This window comes from Colobus angolensis, unplaced genomic scaffold, assembly GCF_000951035.1.
Source record: "Colobus angolensis palliatus isolate OR3802 unplaced genomic scaffold, Cang.pa_1.0 Scaffold10, whole genome shotgun sequence".
Lineage (NCBI taxonomy): Eukaryota > Metazoa > Chordata > Mammalia > Primates > Cercopithecidae > Colobus > Colobus angolensis.
Window position 1 is genome coordinate 14851966 of NW_012110919.1, and position 13282 is coordinate 14865247.

Sequence of the window (13282 nt, forward strand, 5' to 3'; positions counted from 1 at the left end):
CCGGCCACTCTGCAAAAAGTAAAACACAGACTTGGCCAATCAACAGAAACTTTAAAATATCAGCTTTTACATTGGAATTTACCAGTTGCCAAAAATGATCTCCCGGCAAGAACATAGATAAACAAGTGTCATCGATGGGTCAATGCTGTGTTCTCTGCCTAAATCTTAAGGTTAAATATCCCATTTAATGTCTCCTGCATAAACGTCCCATTTTTCCCAAGGCATCCCATAGGGCATCAAGCATTACTGGCATCCCTTGAGCTCAGGGGCAATTTGCCGGGTTCCTCACAGCCTTACTCTAAGAACTCTTAGAATACCAAATGGGAGCAGACAGGGGTGAGGTAGTGTTTTTTGCAGACCAGGCCCTCCAGCATTTCCCTAGACAGAGTCCTATTGACATTTCACCTTCCCCATGACAAAGTCCTTGTACACTGCCTCTGGGTGTGAGAACACAGAGCCTGTCCTGTCATCCCAGCTTCCCCAGGTGATGGAAACAGGATTACCTACACAGTTTGCTGGGCCCACTGGAAAGTGAAAATGCAGGATTCTTTGTTCAAAATTTATTAAGCATTTCAACATGGCAACAGCAGAGCATTAAACCAACCACTGGGGCTCTTCTGAGCTGGCCCTGGGTGAAAACAAGGGCTGCATCTTTGCTCACTGAGACAGTGACAGTTCAGAAAGTCAAGCACAGGGTCAGGGACCCTGGGGTTGTGGTAGGATTTTGTCATACCTGAACTGCTCAGCCAGGGTATCTTTGAAGCTGAGACGGTCTACAGGAAAACTCTCATGGCATTACATGGAATGTTTTGAGGACATGGCTTTAGGTTGCCTCACATTCTTAGAGGGATTCCCAGTTGACACAGGGCCTGCACATACCCGTTAGAATAGAGAAGGGCATAAATACACCAGTCGTGACCCAAGACCTGTTGCCTGATTTTACTCCTCACGTACCACTGACTTATTTGGTGTTTTCTTTCTTTTTGTTATTTCAACTCCTAAGACAAAGCTTATGCCTGGCCACTGAGTAACCTGGGGCCCTTCACGGTGCTGTTACCTACAGATAAGGGACTGAAAGGATTCAATGTGAGTATTTAAAATGACCCTACACCAAGGGGCTAATATGAAAAGCCTTAGCAGGGAGTACCTTCTTTTATTTAAAGTGGAAGCCCCCATTAAAATTAAACCTACTGATGATAAGGATGGTGATTTTTTGATAAACTTCTTTTAGTGATATATAACATCCTTACAGAAAGCATACAAATTGTAAGCGTACAACTCAGTGAATTTTCCCAGTGTGAACACACTTGTGTAAACAGCAAGTCCACTGCCAGGAACCTACAAGGCCCCCTGGTCCCCCTTTCTAATCATTACCCTCTACAGGTAACCACTGAGTGTTCTTAACATATAGCCAGGTGATAGAGAAGATTTGCATAATGCAAAACTGCTCACTTCCCACAGGAAGAATTAAACTCATGTATTAGCCAGATATGCAGGTTTTTAAAATCATTATAAATGGTACAAGCGATAGGGAAAAAATAAGAAAATGTTAGTCTTCAATGTGAGCAGCTGTTGTTTGAGATAATGTTATCCAGTGGGAATGAAACTTGTAGTGCCTGGTGGAGGCATCCTATTGAGATGGCATCACTAAAATAGTTATATTTGGTTTAATGTAAATAATGGACATATCGATTTGTATACAATTTTATTATCTTCACTGGCCTCCATTTTAGTCATTGTGTAGGAACTGGTATCCTATATATCTTTCTCTCTCCCACCTTTACCATCTAACATGTGTTTTTATTTTTCCTGATCTTGAATTTTTTTTTTTTTTTTTGAGATGGAGCCTCGCTCTGTCATCCAAGCTGGAGTGCAGTGGCGCGATCTTGGCTCGCTGCAACCTGTGCATTCCGGGTTCAGGTGATTCTCTTGCTTCAGCCTCCCAAGTAGCTGGGACTACAGGCACGTGCTACCATGCCCAGCTAATTTTTGTATTTTTAGTAGAGAAGGGGTTTCACCATGTTGACCAGGATGATCTTGATCACCTCACCTCATGATCTGCCTGCCTTAGCCTCCCAAAGTGCTGGGATTATAGGCGTGAGCCACCGTGCCTGGCCCTGATCTTGATTTTTATTGTGTGTTCTTGTCATCTGTCTTAAATGTTCTGTGAAACAGATCAGCTAGAAATAAATAAACATATAAGTAACTAGATTAACAAATACATGTAAAATGATGGAAGCCAATAAAAGATTGAAATCTGGGAAGTGGAAAAAGTAAAAATGAAAACATAAAATGGGTTATCTTAATCCAAGATATTTTGTGATAATATTTTTTGTTGCAGTGAATCAAAACCCAGTAAGTTCCCGGCTCTCTAACCCTCATATACCACCACGATTAATGTGTCTGATATTCATGTTTCTATTGTTCACCTTCAGAGATGTCCTCAAACCTCTCCTGTTGGAAAGAACCAGCAAACATTCTATGCCTCTAGGCTAGGCACTTTGCACGTGGTCTCTCATTTAACACATGGTTTACACAGAGTTAATATAAATATCTGTTGATTGTTGACTACATAGTAATGATAAAATGTAGATTTGGTCCCATGGATTTCAAAAATCTTAACTTTTCTATTCAAAAGTACCATCAGCTTACTCACTTTACCTACTCTCTCCATGAAACTTCATATTTTATTCCCATCTGCTTCCCGTGTTCAAGATAGATTCCTTGCTCCTTGTTCCTCCTGGGGCCATTGCAATGCTGTGCTTTCCCCATGTCAGTTTCAGTGCTGGAGCAATCTCCTCTGGTTTGAGAGTAGACTGTGCATTGCCTCCAGCTCTCCAGATTTCTACTCCCTGGAAGGCCTGGTCCGGGTTGATTGCACTGATAGTAATGTATAGCATGTATAATTGTCAGTGCTTTCATACAGTTGTATTTGCAAAAGCCCAAACCCAAGTTAGGGTGCCTTGGCTTTGATGTCTTTGATACTAAGTAAGGCACAGCACGTGTTACATAACTCGTTCCCTTCTTTATATAATAGTCAAACTGGCTCTTTTGTCTTAGGTAAATGAGCTTTTGGTGGATAATAAAGCTGCTCAATACTTTGTGAAACTCCACATAATTGCTGGTCAGATGAACATCGAACATATGAATAACACAGACACATTCTACACCTTGACTGGAAAGTCGGGGGAAATCTTCAACAGTGATAAGGTAAGGGTTCCTCTGATTTTCACTCCCAGAACTAATTGTCTACCAAGCCAATGCCCGTAGCCTTCTCTCTCTTTTTGTTTGGGGTTTGTGAAAAATTACAGGGAAATTCTTTCCTTATGTATCGTTTGTCAAACACCTTCTTATATAGGAAGAAACAGCAACACCAGGAAATGTCATAGAGGAAGGGTGGAATATTATGCAAAGGGGGTTGTAAAGTGATTGACTTTGGTCTGATCTGATTTAGTTTTCAAGGCAACTGTCATTCAACTGCCAGCAGGAAGGAGAAACTTTGCTATAAACCTGTTTCCTAAAAGCATCAGCACAAAGCCAGATCAGCATTCCTCTTACAGAAGGAAATAGATTGTGTTTGTTTTAGATTGCTGGAGTTGATCCATCTTCTCCCACCTAACATTCATCACTCCTAATGCCATTAGTTCTGTTTGTTTTTTATATAAACCCATCCTCCCCCACCCCACCCTCATTTCTTAACTCTTTCTGTGATTTTATTGAGCTGGGAAGCAGGTGATTCGTCAACAAAATGTGCATGTGTATAGGCATAGGACCTATACTATTACATTTCACTAACCATCAGTAGTTAATAGATCCTTGAGTGCTTGTTCTAAACAAAGTATGGGGATAAATCTTTATTTGTGTTATATAAGGCTCACAATAACCCTGTGAAGGAGGGACTATCATAATCCCTGTTGCTCCAGTGAGAAAGAAGAGAGGCCACACAGTAAGTGCCAGAGCCAGGATTCAAATGTGGCTCCGAAGCCCACATTCTTAACCAATCTGCTATGGTGCATGTTTGAAGATGGATGATGGATGGATGGATGGATGGATGGATGGATGGATGGATGGATGGATGGATGAATACATGGATAGGTCACTGGATGGATGGATGGATGGATGGATGGATGGATGGATGGATGGATGGATGGATGGATGGATGGATGGATGGATGGATGGATGGATGGATGGATGGATGGATGGATGGATGGATGAATGGATATATGGATAGGTCACTGAATGGATGGATGGGTAGATCCATGGATAGGTCACAAGATGGGTGGATGGATGGATGCATGGATGGATGGATGGAGAGATGCATGGAGGATTGATTCATGGATGGATGGACGAATGGATGGATGGATGAATGGCTGGTTGGAGAAATGGGTGGAGGATGCATGGATGCATGGATATATGGATGAATGACAGATATGAAGATGTGGCTTGCTTTCTTACAAGGATATGCATGTATTTACCTGTTCATTCGTTCAACCAATATTCACTAAGTCTGTCACTTATTAGGAGTCATATGGGAGGAAGAAGGAATTAGCTTCAGTTATTTATTCCACAAATACTTTTATTGTGTGCCTTCTCTGTGCAAGACACTAAGGCGGATGATGAATTTATAGTAAATTAAATAGTTTTCCTCATGAAGCTTGCAGTCTGCTGCAGAAGAGCTTGATAATACCTTACCCAGGTTTAGCATGTATAGTTGTCAGTGATTTCATACATTATATCATTTGATCTTAATGAAAACCCTGTGAGGTTAACCAAGCAGATACCTTCATCCCCACTTTAGATTAAGTGACTTAACCAAAATCACATTGCCAATAAATATCAAAGCCCAAGGACTCAAGACTTCTGACTCTACTCCTGTGCTTGCTCCTTCCAGGACACCATATTAATCTTATTTTATCTTTCTTTGGTGTTTTAGGACAATCAAATAAAGCTTAAACTCTATGGAGGCAAAAAGAAGGTAAAAATTATAGAGGGGGACATCATTGCTTCCAATGGGCTTCTGCACATCCTTGACAGAACCATGGATAAGCTAGAACCCACATTTGAGAGCAATAATGAGGTGAGTATTCAGATAAAAGTCACATCAGCCTAGGTCCATCTTCCTTTGTTCCGTGGAGAGTCACATCCAGAGCGTGCCAGCACTCTGTGCTTGTGCTTCATTTGTGCTAGAATCTCAAGCAGAGAGAAGAAGAGGTGGTTTGTCTGTTTCCAACAGAATCCTGGGAATCTCTGCAGAAAGAAAGCAAGACATACAGTTACATGTGTGGGAAAGATCTGGACTTTTTTTTACCTCTTTTATTACTGCATCAGGCAACTCAGTCCATGACCAATTGTCATGAAAATATATCCCTCTTAATTTATAGAGGGCAGTTGTTGCTGCAATAAAACTTACTACTTCTGACCTAGATGATGAGGGCCAAAGGATACTTCAGAACATGCAAATCTGACCTACTGTTTCAATGACAGCAAACATTTCTATAATGCATTGTGGTTGACCAGGTTCATTTATATAAATCCATACTGACACATAAACTCTGTCATCAGTCTTTAAATGTTAGGGTTTGTATTTCCTAAATCACATTAATTTATTTCCTGATTTTTAAGCAAAATGTCTCTTTCTAGCAAACCATAATGACAATGCTACAACCAAGATACAGCAAGTTCAGGTCTTTGTTAGAGGTATGCACCTTTCATAATTTTCTGAAAAATATTTATGTCAAGACTTTTGTAAAATTAGCAGGGGTGTCAATTATAAATTTCTGGGGAATTATGTTAAATGTTTGTCCAAGGTAGGCTGCAGATACAAAATTTCATTTCCCAAATGCAGGAAACCAATGTGGGACGTGCTTTAGATGAGGATGGAGTTGGTGGACCATACACCATTTTTGTTCCAAGTAATGAAGCATTGAATAACATGAAGGACGGCACTCTCGATTACCTCCTTTCTCCAGAGGTACCGTATTCTGCTTGCTCTGATGGCGTCGTGCCAGAAGCACTGCCTCAGTCTGTGTCCAAACAGGTTTTTTCTAAACTAGAGATAGTAAATAAGTTGCACATATATCACCACCTCCCCTCCAACAACCAAGGCAGGCATCACTAATCAATTACAACATTCTGGAACTAAGCCTGGATGTGGCTTCAGTCTCTTCGATAGAATTTCAAGTAGATATGATCAATTAGACTTGATACAGGGAATAAAATGTATTTGCAATCCCAGGCCTAAATGGTTGGTTTGATTTGTCCTGACTCTTCTAATATTTCTCACTAGTAAAACCAACACTTTAAGTTCCCTACAACTCTAAAACCACCTAGAGAATGAAGCCTAAACTAGGCCATTCAGGGCCAGGCCTAGGCTAAACTTTAAAAAGAACACATGTTATTTTTAGATGCTTCAGCCATTCCTTTATATTACTTTCATCTTTCTCCACCATGGGCTTTCAGTTCTCTCACAATCCCCTCTAAAAGGGAGATTATTGACTCCTTCATATCAGGGTGTCAGTGACTGAAACCATTTAAAGTGTTTCTTTTCCCAGAAATAATAGGCTTCACTTGAAGAGGATAGCCTACTGTGGAAGTTTGTTCATTAGAATGTCAAAAAGTAGAATTACATGAAAAGTCACATGCTTTCTTCCAGTGCCCTGAACTATGCCACCATCTTGGCAATGGGAAGAGATGACCTATGACTTCATAAAGATCAGGATTGATTTTATAGAATGTGGAGGGAAGGAGGAAGGGATGTCCCAATCTTTTAGGGTAGTGATTCCCAAAGTGTAGAGTAGTCAGAAATCATCCATGGAGCTTGCTAACTCGGAAGATTCCAAAGCCCTACCTCAAGCATTCTGGTTTAGTGCTGCTGGGATGAGGCCCAGAAATAGACACGCTGGTAACCACCAACTTTCTAGTTCAGATAGCCCCAGCCCACACTGTTTTGGGAGTGCTGAAAGTTGTTGCCTGTTAGGTTTAGGAATTCACATAGATATATATCCCTTTTTAGAATGCTTTCAGGTATCCATAAGGATATTTTGCTGTAAAAAAACTTAGGATTTTTTTAAAACTTCACAAGGAGATAAATCAAAAAGTGATCTCTTACATTGCAAGCAGATGTTCAACATATGGAAAGATTAGTTATAAGTTTCCATAGAAAAAGCCAGATTTCCCAGGGTCTTCCAAAATAGAATGATGTTTCAAAATACGATCCACACTTAAATTTTATAAAACCTAGCTATTGCAGAAAAATGCTAGACCTCTCTTTAGAATTCACATTCATACTTAAAGTGAGCTAAAAAAAAAAAAAGGTAATGTTGTTCCCCTAAGAAATTATTAAAATCCTGAGATGATATGGCCTCCCTGAGTACATAGCTTCTAATTTTATATACATTTTAAAAACAATAATAATAAAGGAATTTTATGACACACTTAAAATTAACACAAAACCTTTTAACTAGAATAGGAAAAAATCTACCTCATTGCTTTTCTGTCAGGCACCTTTGTTCCGAACACTCTTCTCTTTCTCTTCCCTTGTAACTCCTTCCAGTGGTATCTGAAAATGACTCATTTAAGCCCTCAAGAGTAGATTGTGTATATCTCTTCTGAGCTCTGTTCAATGAGACTACCTTTATAGCTTGAAATAAGCCTTTGGTAAGAATACTTATACCACAAATATGGCTAATGCATACCACTGCTCCTGGCTCTCAATCTTGTTTCTCTCCAAGGCATATCTTTCTGCCTGCAAAGAACATGAAACTTCGGGTGTCTTTGTTCTGAGTTAAAAACTGCTTTTCCATTTCAATTTCTAGGCGAGAAGTACAATCATTTCTGCCTCTTTCTCAGGTACAGAGAGATTAATTTTTCTCAACCTATAGGAAGCTCCTTCTGTCTCCATCCTTCTTAACAGCTTTATCTTCGGGGAAGAGTACAGGAAATTCCCCAATGAAATGGAAAATAAACAGTCCGCGTTAGAAGAAGGACTTCTTAATCTGACTTTGGAATGCCATGTTTCCTTCCCAGTGTATCTTTCTACTTTGCTCTGAGGCAAAATTTCAGTCTGGAAACCTCGCATCCCTGCAGAGCCACAGCTTCTGATTACAAGCCCCAGTTTATGGTTTCATCACTGAAGCAGACAGAAATAAAAGCAAAGAGAGCAAGACACCTGCCCTTGCCAATTCAAAGACACCTGCAAGTAAAGTGGGGAAAGGGAGGTGAATTTATAGAGTTCAAGGTCAAATTATCTCTTTCTGCCTCTGGCACCAAAGAACTTGAGTTTGGTTTTGTTTGGTTTTGTTTTTACCTAAAACAGCAGGGAGGAAGTGAGTGCCCTCATAGAAGAAAGAATATATTGCACCAAAAGGCTCTTCAACAACAGCACCTGGAAACATGTCCTGTTCAAGCCACACTGGAGTCAATTCTAACTGGGCAATGGCTCCAATAGATCCCAGCCAGATAAGACACAGGCACACACAGTAACGGGAGTGATGCGAATCAATTTCTTTGTCCCTCTCATTCTTCTGTTTCTTGCCAAAAGGATTCAACAATTAATTCCTGAGGCTTTGAAAGGGGATTATCTCGTTGCTAAATGCTTTCCTATAGAAGCATCAGAGGACTGGAAGGAATCCGTACCAGTCCCCTTATTTTGCAGGCGAAACTGAGACTCAGGGGTTAAGTGACTTGCAGAAGGTTATACACAAGCAGAACCAGGACTAGATTCATGTTCCTGAGAGCCAGCTCAGTGCTCCTTCCAGGAACCCTACCCACGCCCTTTAATTTACTGTCACAGACGTTTATGGAAAACTTACTGTATGCCCCACACTGTACTGGCTGGGGACATGGTGATGGGTGGTTAACAAGCCAGACAGACCCAGCTCCTGCCTTCCAGGAGTTTGCAGTCCAGTTTGGCAGATGCAGTCAAGTTTGGGGGATGTTTCCCAACAGTCCCCATTTTGTCTCACTCCTTCTACCACTGAGCATCAGAGCATGTAATAACATTGTTTCTGCCTATAAGTCTCCACTTCTGAATACCATGCAATAATTGTAGACGTAAGTTGAAGACATAAGTTGAGACATAGAGGCTAGGTGACTTGCTCAAGGTCATACAGTAACAGAACCAGGGCTGCAGAAAGCATCACTTCCAGGGCTGGCTAACTGGTAGTCAATTTCAACATTCTTATTGAGAACTCTGACCTGCACATAATGCTATTGGCTAATAGATATGGTGGCCACATAACTTATCATCCATGCTAGGTCACTTCTGAAAGTGAATGGAGCTGCCAGGACAATGGGCATAGACCAGGGTTGTACCAGACAAGCCAGGACAGGTGGTCCCCCTACTAACAGGTAATTCCCTTGGCACGTTGACCAAGGTCAAACGCAGAGAGGAGGCTTGGTGAGGAAACTCAGGTTCAGCAGCGCTTTCTTTCAGCCTGGGACTTCACCCCATTGTAACCTGTTCTTAAAACATTCAACCTCTTGGCAGTTATTAGGATCCTTCACTTTTCTAAGCCAGAGTGACTGTGGCTGTGCTACTTAAGTAGCAGAACTTGAGGGCTGTGAAGCTGGTAACTCCCATCTCTGACTTAGCTGAGAGATTGCAGATAAACCACAGCAGGCCACTGTGGCCACTGCCTTCTTCCCACAAAGAGCGTGGTCCCTGTGTTCCTCAATTCTACAGCCTCTCTCCAGGGCACCCTATAGGGGCTGCTCATCCTGTCTACAGTCTCCTTTGTGGGACTAGGACCCTCTTTTCTCCACTGCTGCTCCAGTTTTATGAAGCATGAGAAACCTTGGAAAGGGCTTTGAAGGAGAGGGACGAACTTCTCATGGAAGGAAAAGGTGATCACTATCCCTATGACTATATAATCCTAAATGACCAGTATGTGGTCTGACAAACAGACGTTTATTTATGGAGCAAGTGAAACAGAATCATAAATCAAGGCTGTCTTAGAAAATCCGGAATATAGCCTTCTACATTCAGAGAAGTGATAGAGCAGAGTAACTGAGAGCCTGGGTTAATTCTTAGGCTCGTATCCTGAGTTAGCTTTGTGACCTTGGACGTGTCTTTGAATCTCAGTATTACCACACATAAAATGGGTCCATAGGAGTCCCTACCTCACACGGCTGTTGGGAGGATTAAATGAGACGTGTGCATATTATACTTTCAAAACAGCCTCTTCCACAGAGCAGGAATGTGGTGAATATTAGCGATTTGAAGGTGAGGCTTCTCTCACCCTGGATTTCCCAATAGATTGTGGGCCATTTTTCTTGATTGTCTAAAGTCATTTGAAGAGGATTCCATAAGAGTGGAAGTGTTGTGTTTTCTTCTTTGACTAAAGAAGTATTTGGTTCCTTTGCAGGGATCTCGGAAGCTTCTGGAACTCGTCAGATACCACATTGTCCCATTTACCCAGGTTGGCCCCACTTTTCCTGCTGCTACTTTCTCTCTGCTTCCAAGATAGCTAACTTAGTCCTGAATTCCAGTATCTTGATGCTAGAAAATGTCCTTTATCTGTAGCTCTGAACAAACCCTCAGCCATGAACTATAAGTCCTTTATCAGAGCGATCTTCAAAGCCACAAAAACTCTTGAGATCAAAACTCCCTTTACTTGCTTCACTTTGAAACCAATTTTTTCTAGTGAGGACTTTAAGAACTCAGGGCCCTGAGAGTGGCCCCAAACATCTCTGCCTTTTGATCTCTTCTTTGCAGCTTGAAGTGGCCACTCTCATCTCCACCCCTCACATCAGGAGCATGGCCAACCAGCTCATACAGTTCAACACCACCGACAACGTAAGTGAAAACCCAACCACCGCCAGCATCACTTGAACACATCTTTGTTCTGATAATCACTATTCATCAGGTTATCCTGCCTCTAAGCTAAAATCTTTATGATTATTTCATTCATTTGTTACTTCTCTCAGCAAATATGTGCTGAGCAACTACATGTGTGAGAGTCTGTACTAGATGCCGAGAATAAAGGAGTGGAACAGACAGACTTCTATCCCAGCAGGGAAGACGGACTTTAAATAACTCACTAGGCAAGCAGTTAATTATTTAATTATAATGGTAATGAGTGCTCCCAAGAGGAAATTCAGGGGGCTGTGAGAGCACAGAACAGGAGGAGTCTGAGAGCGTCTTCAGGCCAGGAGGTCCTCAGTGAGGAGGTGATGCTTTGGCCATGCTATGAATAAAGTGAAATTGGACAGAGATCAGTAGATGAGAGTTCCAGACAAAAAAAAAAAAAGAGAGAGAGAGAGAGCATGTGCAAAGACCCTGAGGTGGGGGCACACAATTTATTTTTAAAACTCCAAAGAAGGTGCATTATTCATCTAACTCCCTGGGGCTGCAGTATGAACAAACGTCCGGCAGCACACGGTTGATATCTTCTATAGAATCACTGTTGATGGTGATGATTATCTCATTCTTTCAACAAATACCTATTTGAGTGCCTACTGTGCCTTAGGCACTGTTCTAGGTCCTAAAGACAGACTGATGAACAAACAGACGAAAGTCCCTGGTTGTATGGAAATTTCATTCTAGTAAATAGGGGACAGAAAATAAGTTAAATGCATAATATATATCATCTCTTAGAGCAAGTGCTAAGGCGAAAACCAGCAAAGCAAGGAAGGGAGACAGAAGGTGGGGATGGGGCCAACATCTTAGATAAATACTCAAGAAATCTTCATGGGGAAGAAACATCTGAACAAAACCTGAAGGAAATAGGGGAACAAGCAGTGTGAATATCCGGGGAACATTCCAGAGGGAACAGCAAGGGTGAAAAGCACAGAGCAGCAAGAAGCATGCTGGGCTGTGTGAGGAACAGCAAGGCCAGTGTGGCTAGAGCAGAGGGAGCAAAAGGGAGAAGAGTAGGAAAGGAGGCTGGGCAAGAGAGAGAGGAGGAGAGTGGGGGTTAGCTCATGCATGGCCTAAGAAGTCAGGGTAAGGATGCAGGCTCTTAGTTGGAATGAGAGGAGAAGCAATTGGAGGATTTTGAACGGAGGAATGACATGATCAGGCATACATTTTGAGAGGCTGGTGAAGAGATTTGATTGCAATAATCTGGATAATACTGATGGTAACTCAGACCAGGGTGGTAGCAGGGACATGGTGAGGAGTGGTTGAATTCTGAATGTATTTGGTTGGTGCAAAAGTAATTGCGGTCTTGCAATTTTTAAAAAATTGCAAAAACTGTGATTATTTTTGCACCAACCTAATATTCTGCAAGTAGATCCAGCAGAATTTGTTGATGGGTTACATGGGGGTGAAGACAGAGGAAACCGGGATAACTCATGGGGATTGACTTGAGCAACCAGAAGAATGAAGCTGTCATTAATACTGGGGGCTGGGGGCAGGTTTATGAGAAAAGTGGAAATCAGAAATATTTGCTAATTGGTTCATTTTCTGCTCCCTCCACTAAAACATAAGCAGGAACTCATCTACTTGTTCAACGATGTATCCCCAGCTCCAAAGGCAGAGTATAAGTGAGGTCAATAGATGTAATCAAATGAATAGATCCCTATTTCACCACAGAGAGGTCAAAGAATTTGCCCAATTTCTCACAGCAAGTGTATTGCAGAGCTTGAATAATTAAAATTCTTACTTAGCCCTGCACCTGCAAGAACCATTTCTACAACGACATCCTTGCCTAGTATTAGTCAAGAATTCACTGAACAGATTCAGTCTTTCCCTGTCAGCCAAACCCTTATGATAGCAACCTACCCTCCAGTGAAAAGTTAAGTGATATTGAGGACTTTTTAGCGAAGTTGCCACCATTCAGTCTGCCTGAGGATCACTGGCAGTCCTGCAGTACAGAATAGTACAGAATTAGAGATGTCATTGCTTCTTTCCAGGGACAGATTCTGGCAAATGATGTGGCAATGGAAGAAATTGAGATCACTGCCAAAAATGGCCGAATTTACACACTGACAGGAGTTCTCATTCCTCCCTCCATCGTCCCGATTCTGCCCCATCGATGTGATGAAACAAAGAGAGAGATGAAACTGGTAAGAAAACTAGGAAAACAAGTAAAGGCCCCAAACAGCTCCTCAGGGCAGACAGCATCCCACTCCTCACAATTCTGAGAAAGGCCTCAAAGAAAGTTTGACTTACAGAACCTTGTCCCCAAAGGGCTTCCGTCTTCATGAAGGTGCAGGTGGGTCTGAAGTCCCACCTCATAAACTGTGAACCACAGTTCCTTGGGGAATTTGCACAATGATAGATGCTGCCCAGGAATATTGGCTCCTCAGAGCTGCCATAATGAATTACCACAAACTGGGA

At 41.8% G+C, this 13282-nt stretch overlaps 1 protein-coding gene across 1 annotated transcript in view; it reads left to right on the top strand.

Moving 5' to 3' along the window:
* The window catches only part of STAB2 (stabilin 2), a 170973-nt gene that overhangs the window by 55632 nt on the left and 102059 nt on the right, over window positions 1-13282 (top strand). The window contains exons 11-18 of the mRNA XM_011935100.1: window positions 1004-1086; window positions 3061-3210; window positions 4934-5077; window positions 5641-5697; window positions 5846-5971; window positions 10365-10418; window positions 10715-10795; window positions 12856-13008. Coding sequence (XP_011790490.1) covers window positions 1004-1086; window positions 3061-3210; window positions 4934-5077; window positions 5641-5697; window positions 5846-5971; window positions 10365-10418; window positions 10715-10795; window positions 12856-13008 — 848 coding nt within the window. The remainder of the gene's footprint in view (window positions 1-1003; window positions 1087-3060; window positions 3211-4933; window positions 5078-5640; window positions 5698-5845; window positions 5972-10364; window positions 10419-10714; window positions 10796-12855; window positions 13009-13282) is intronic.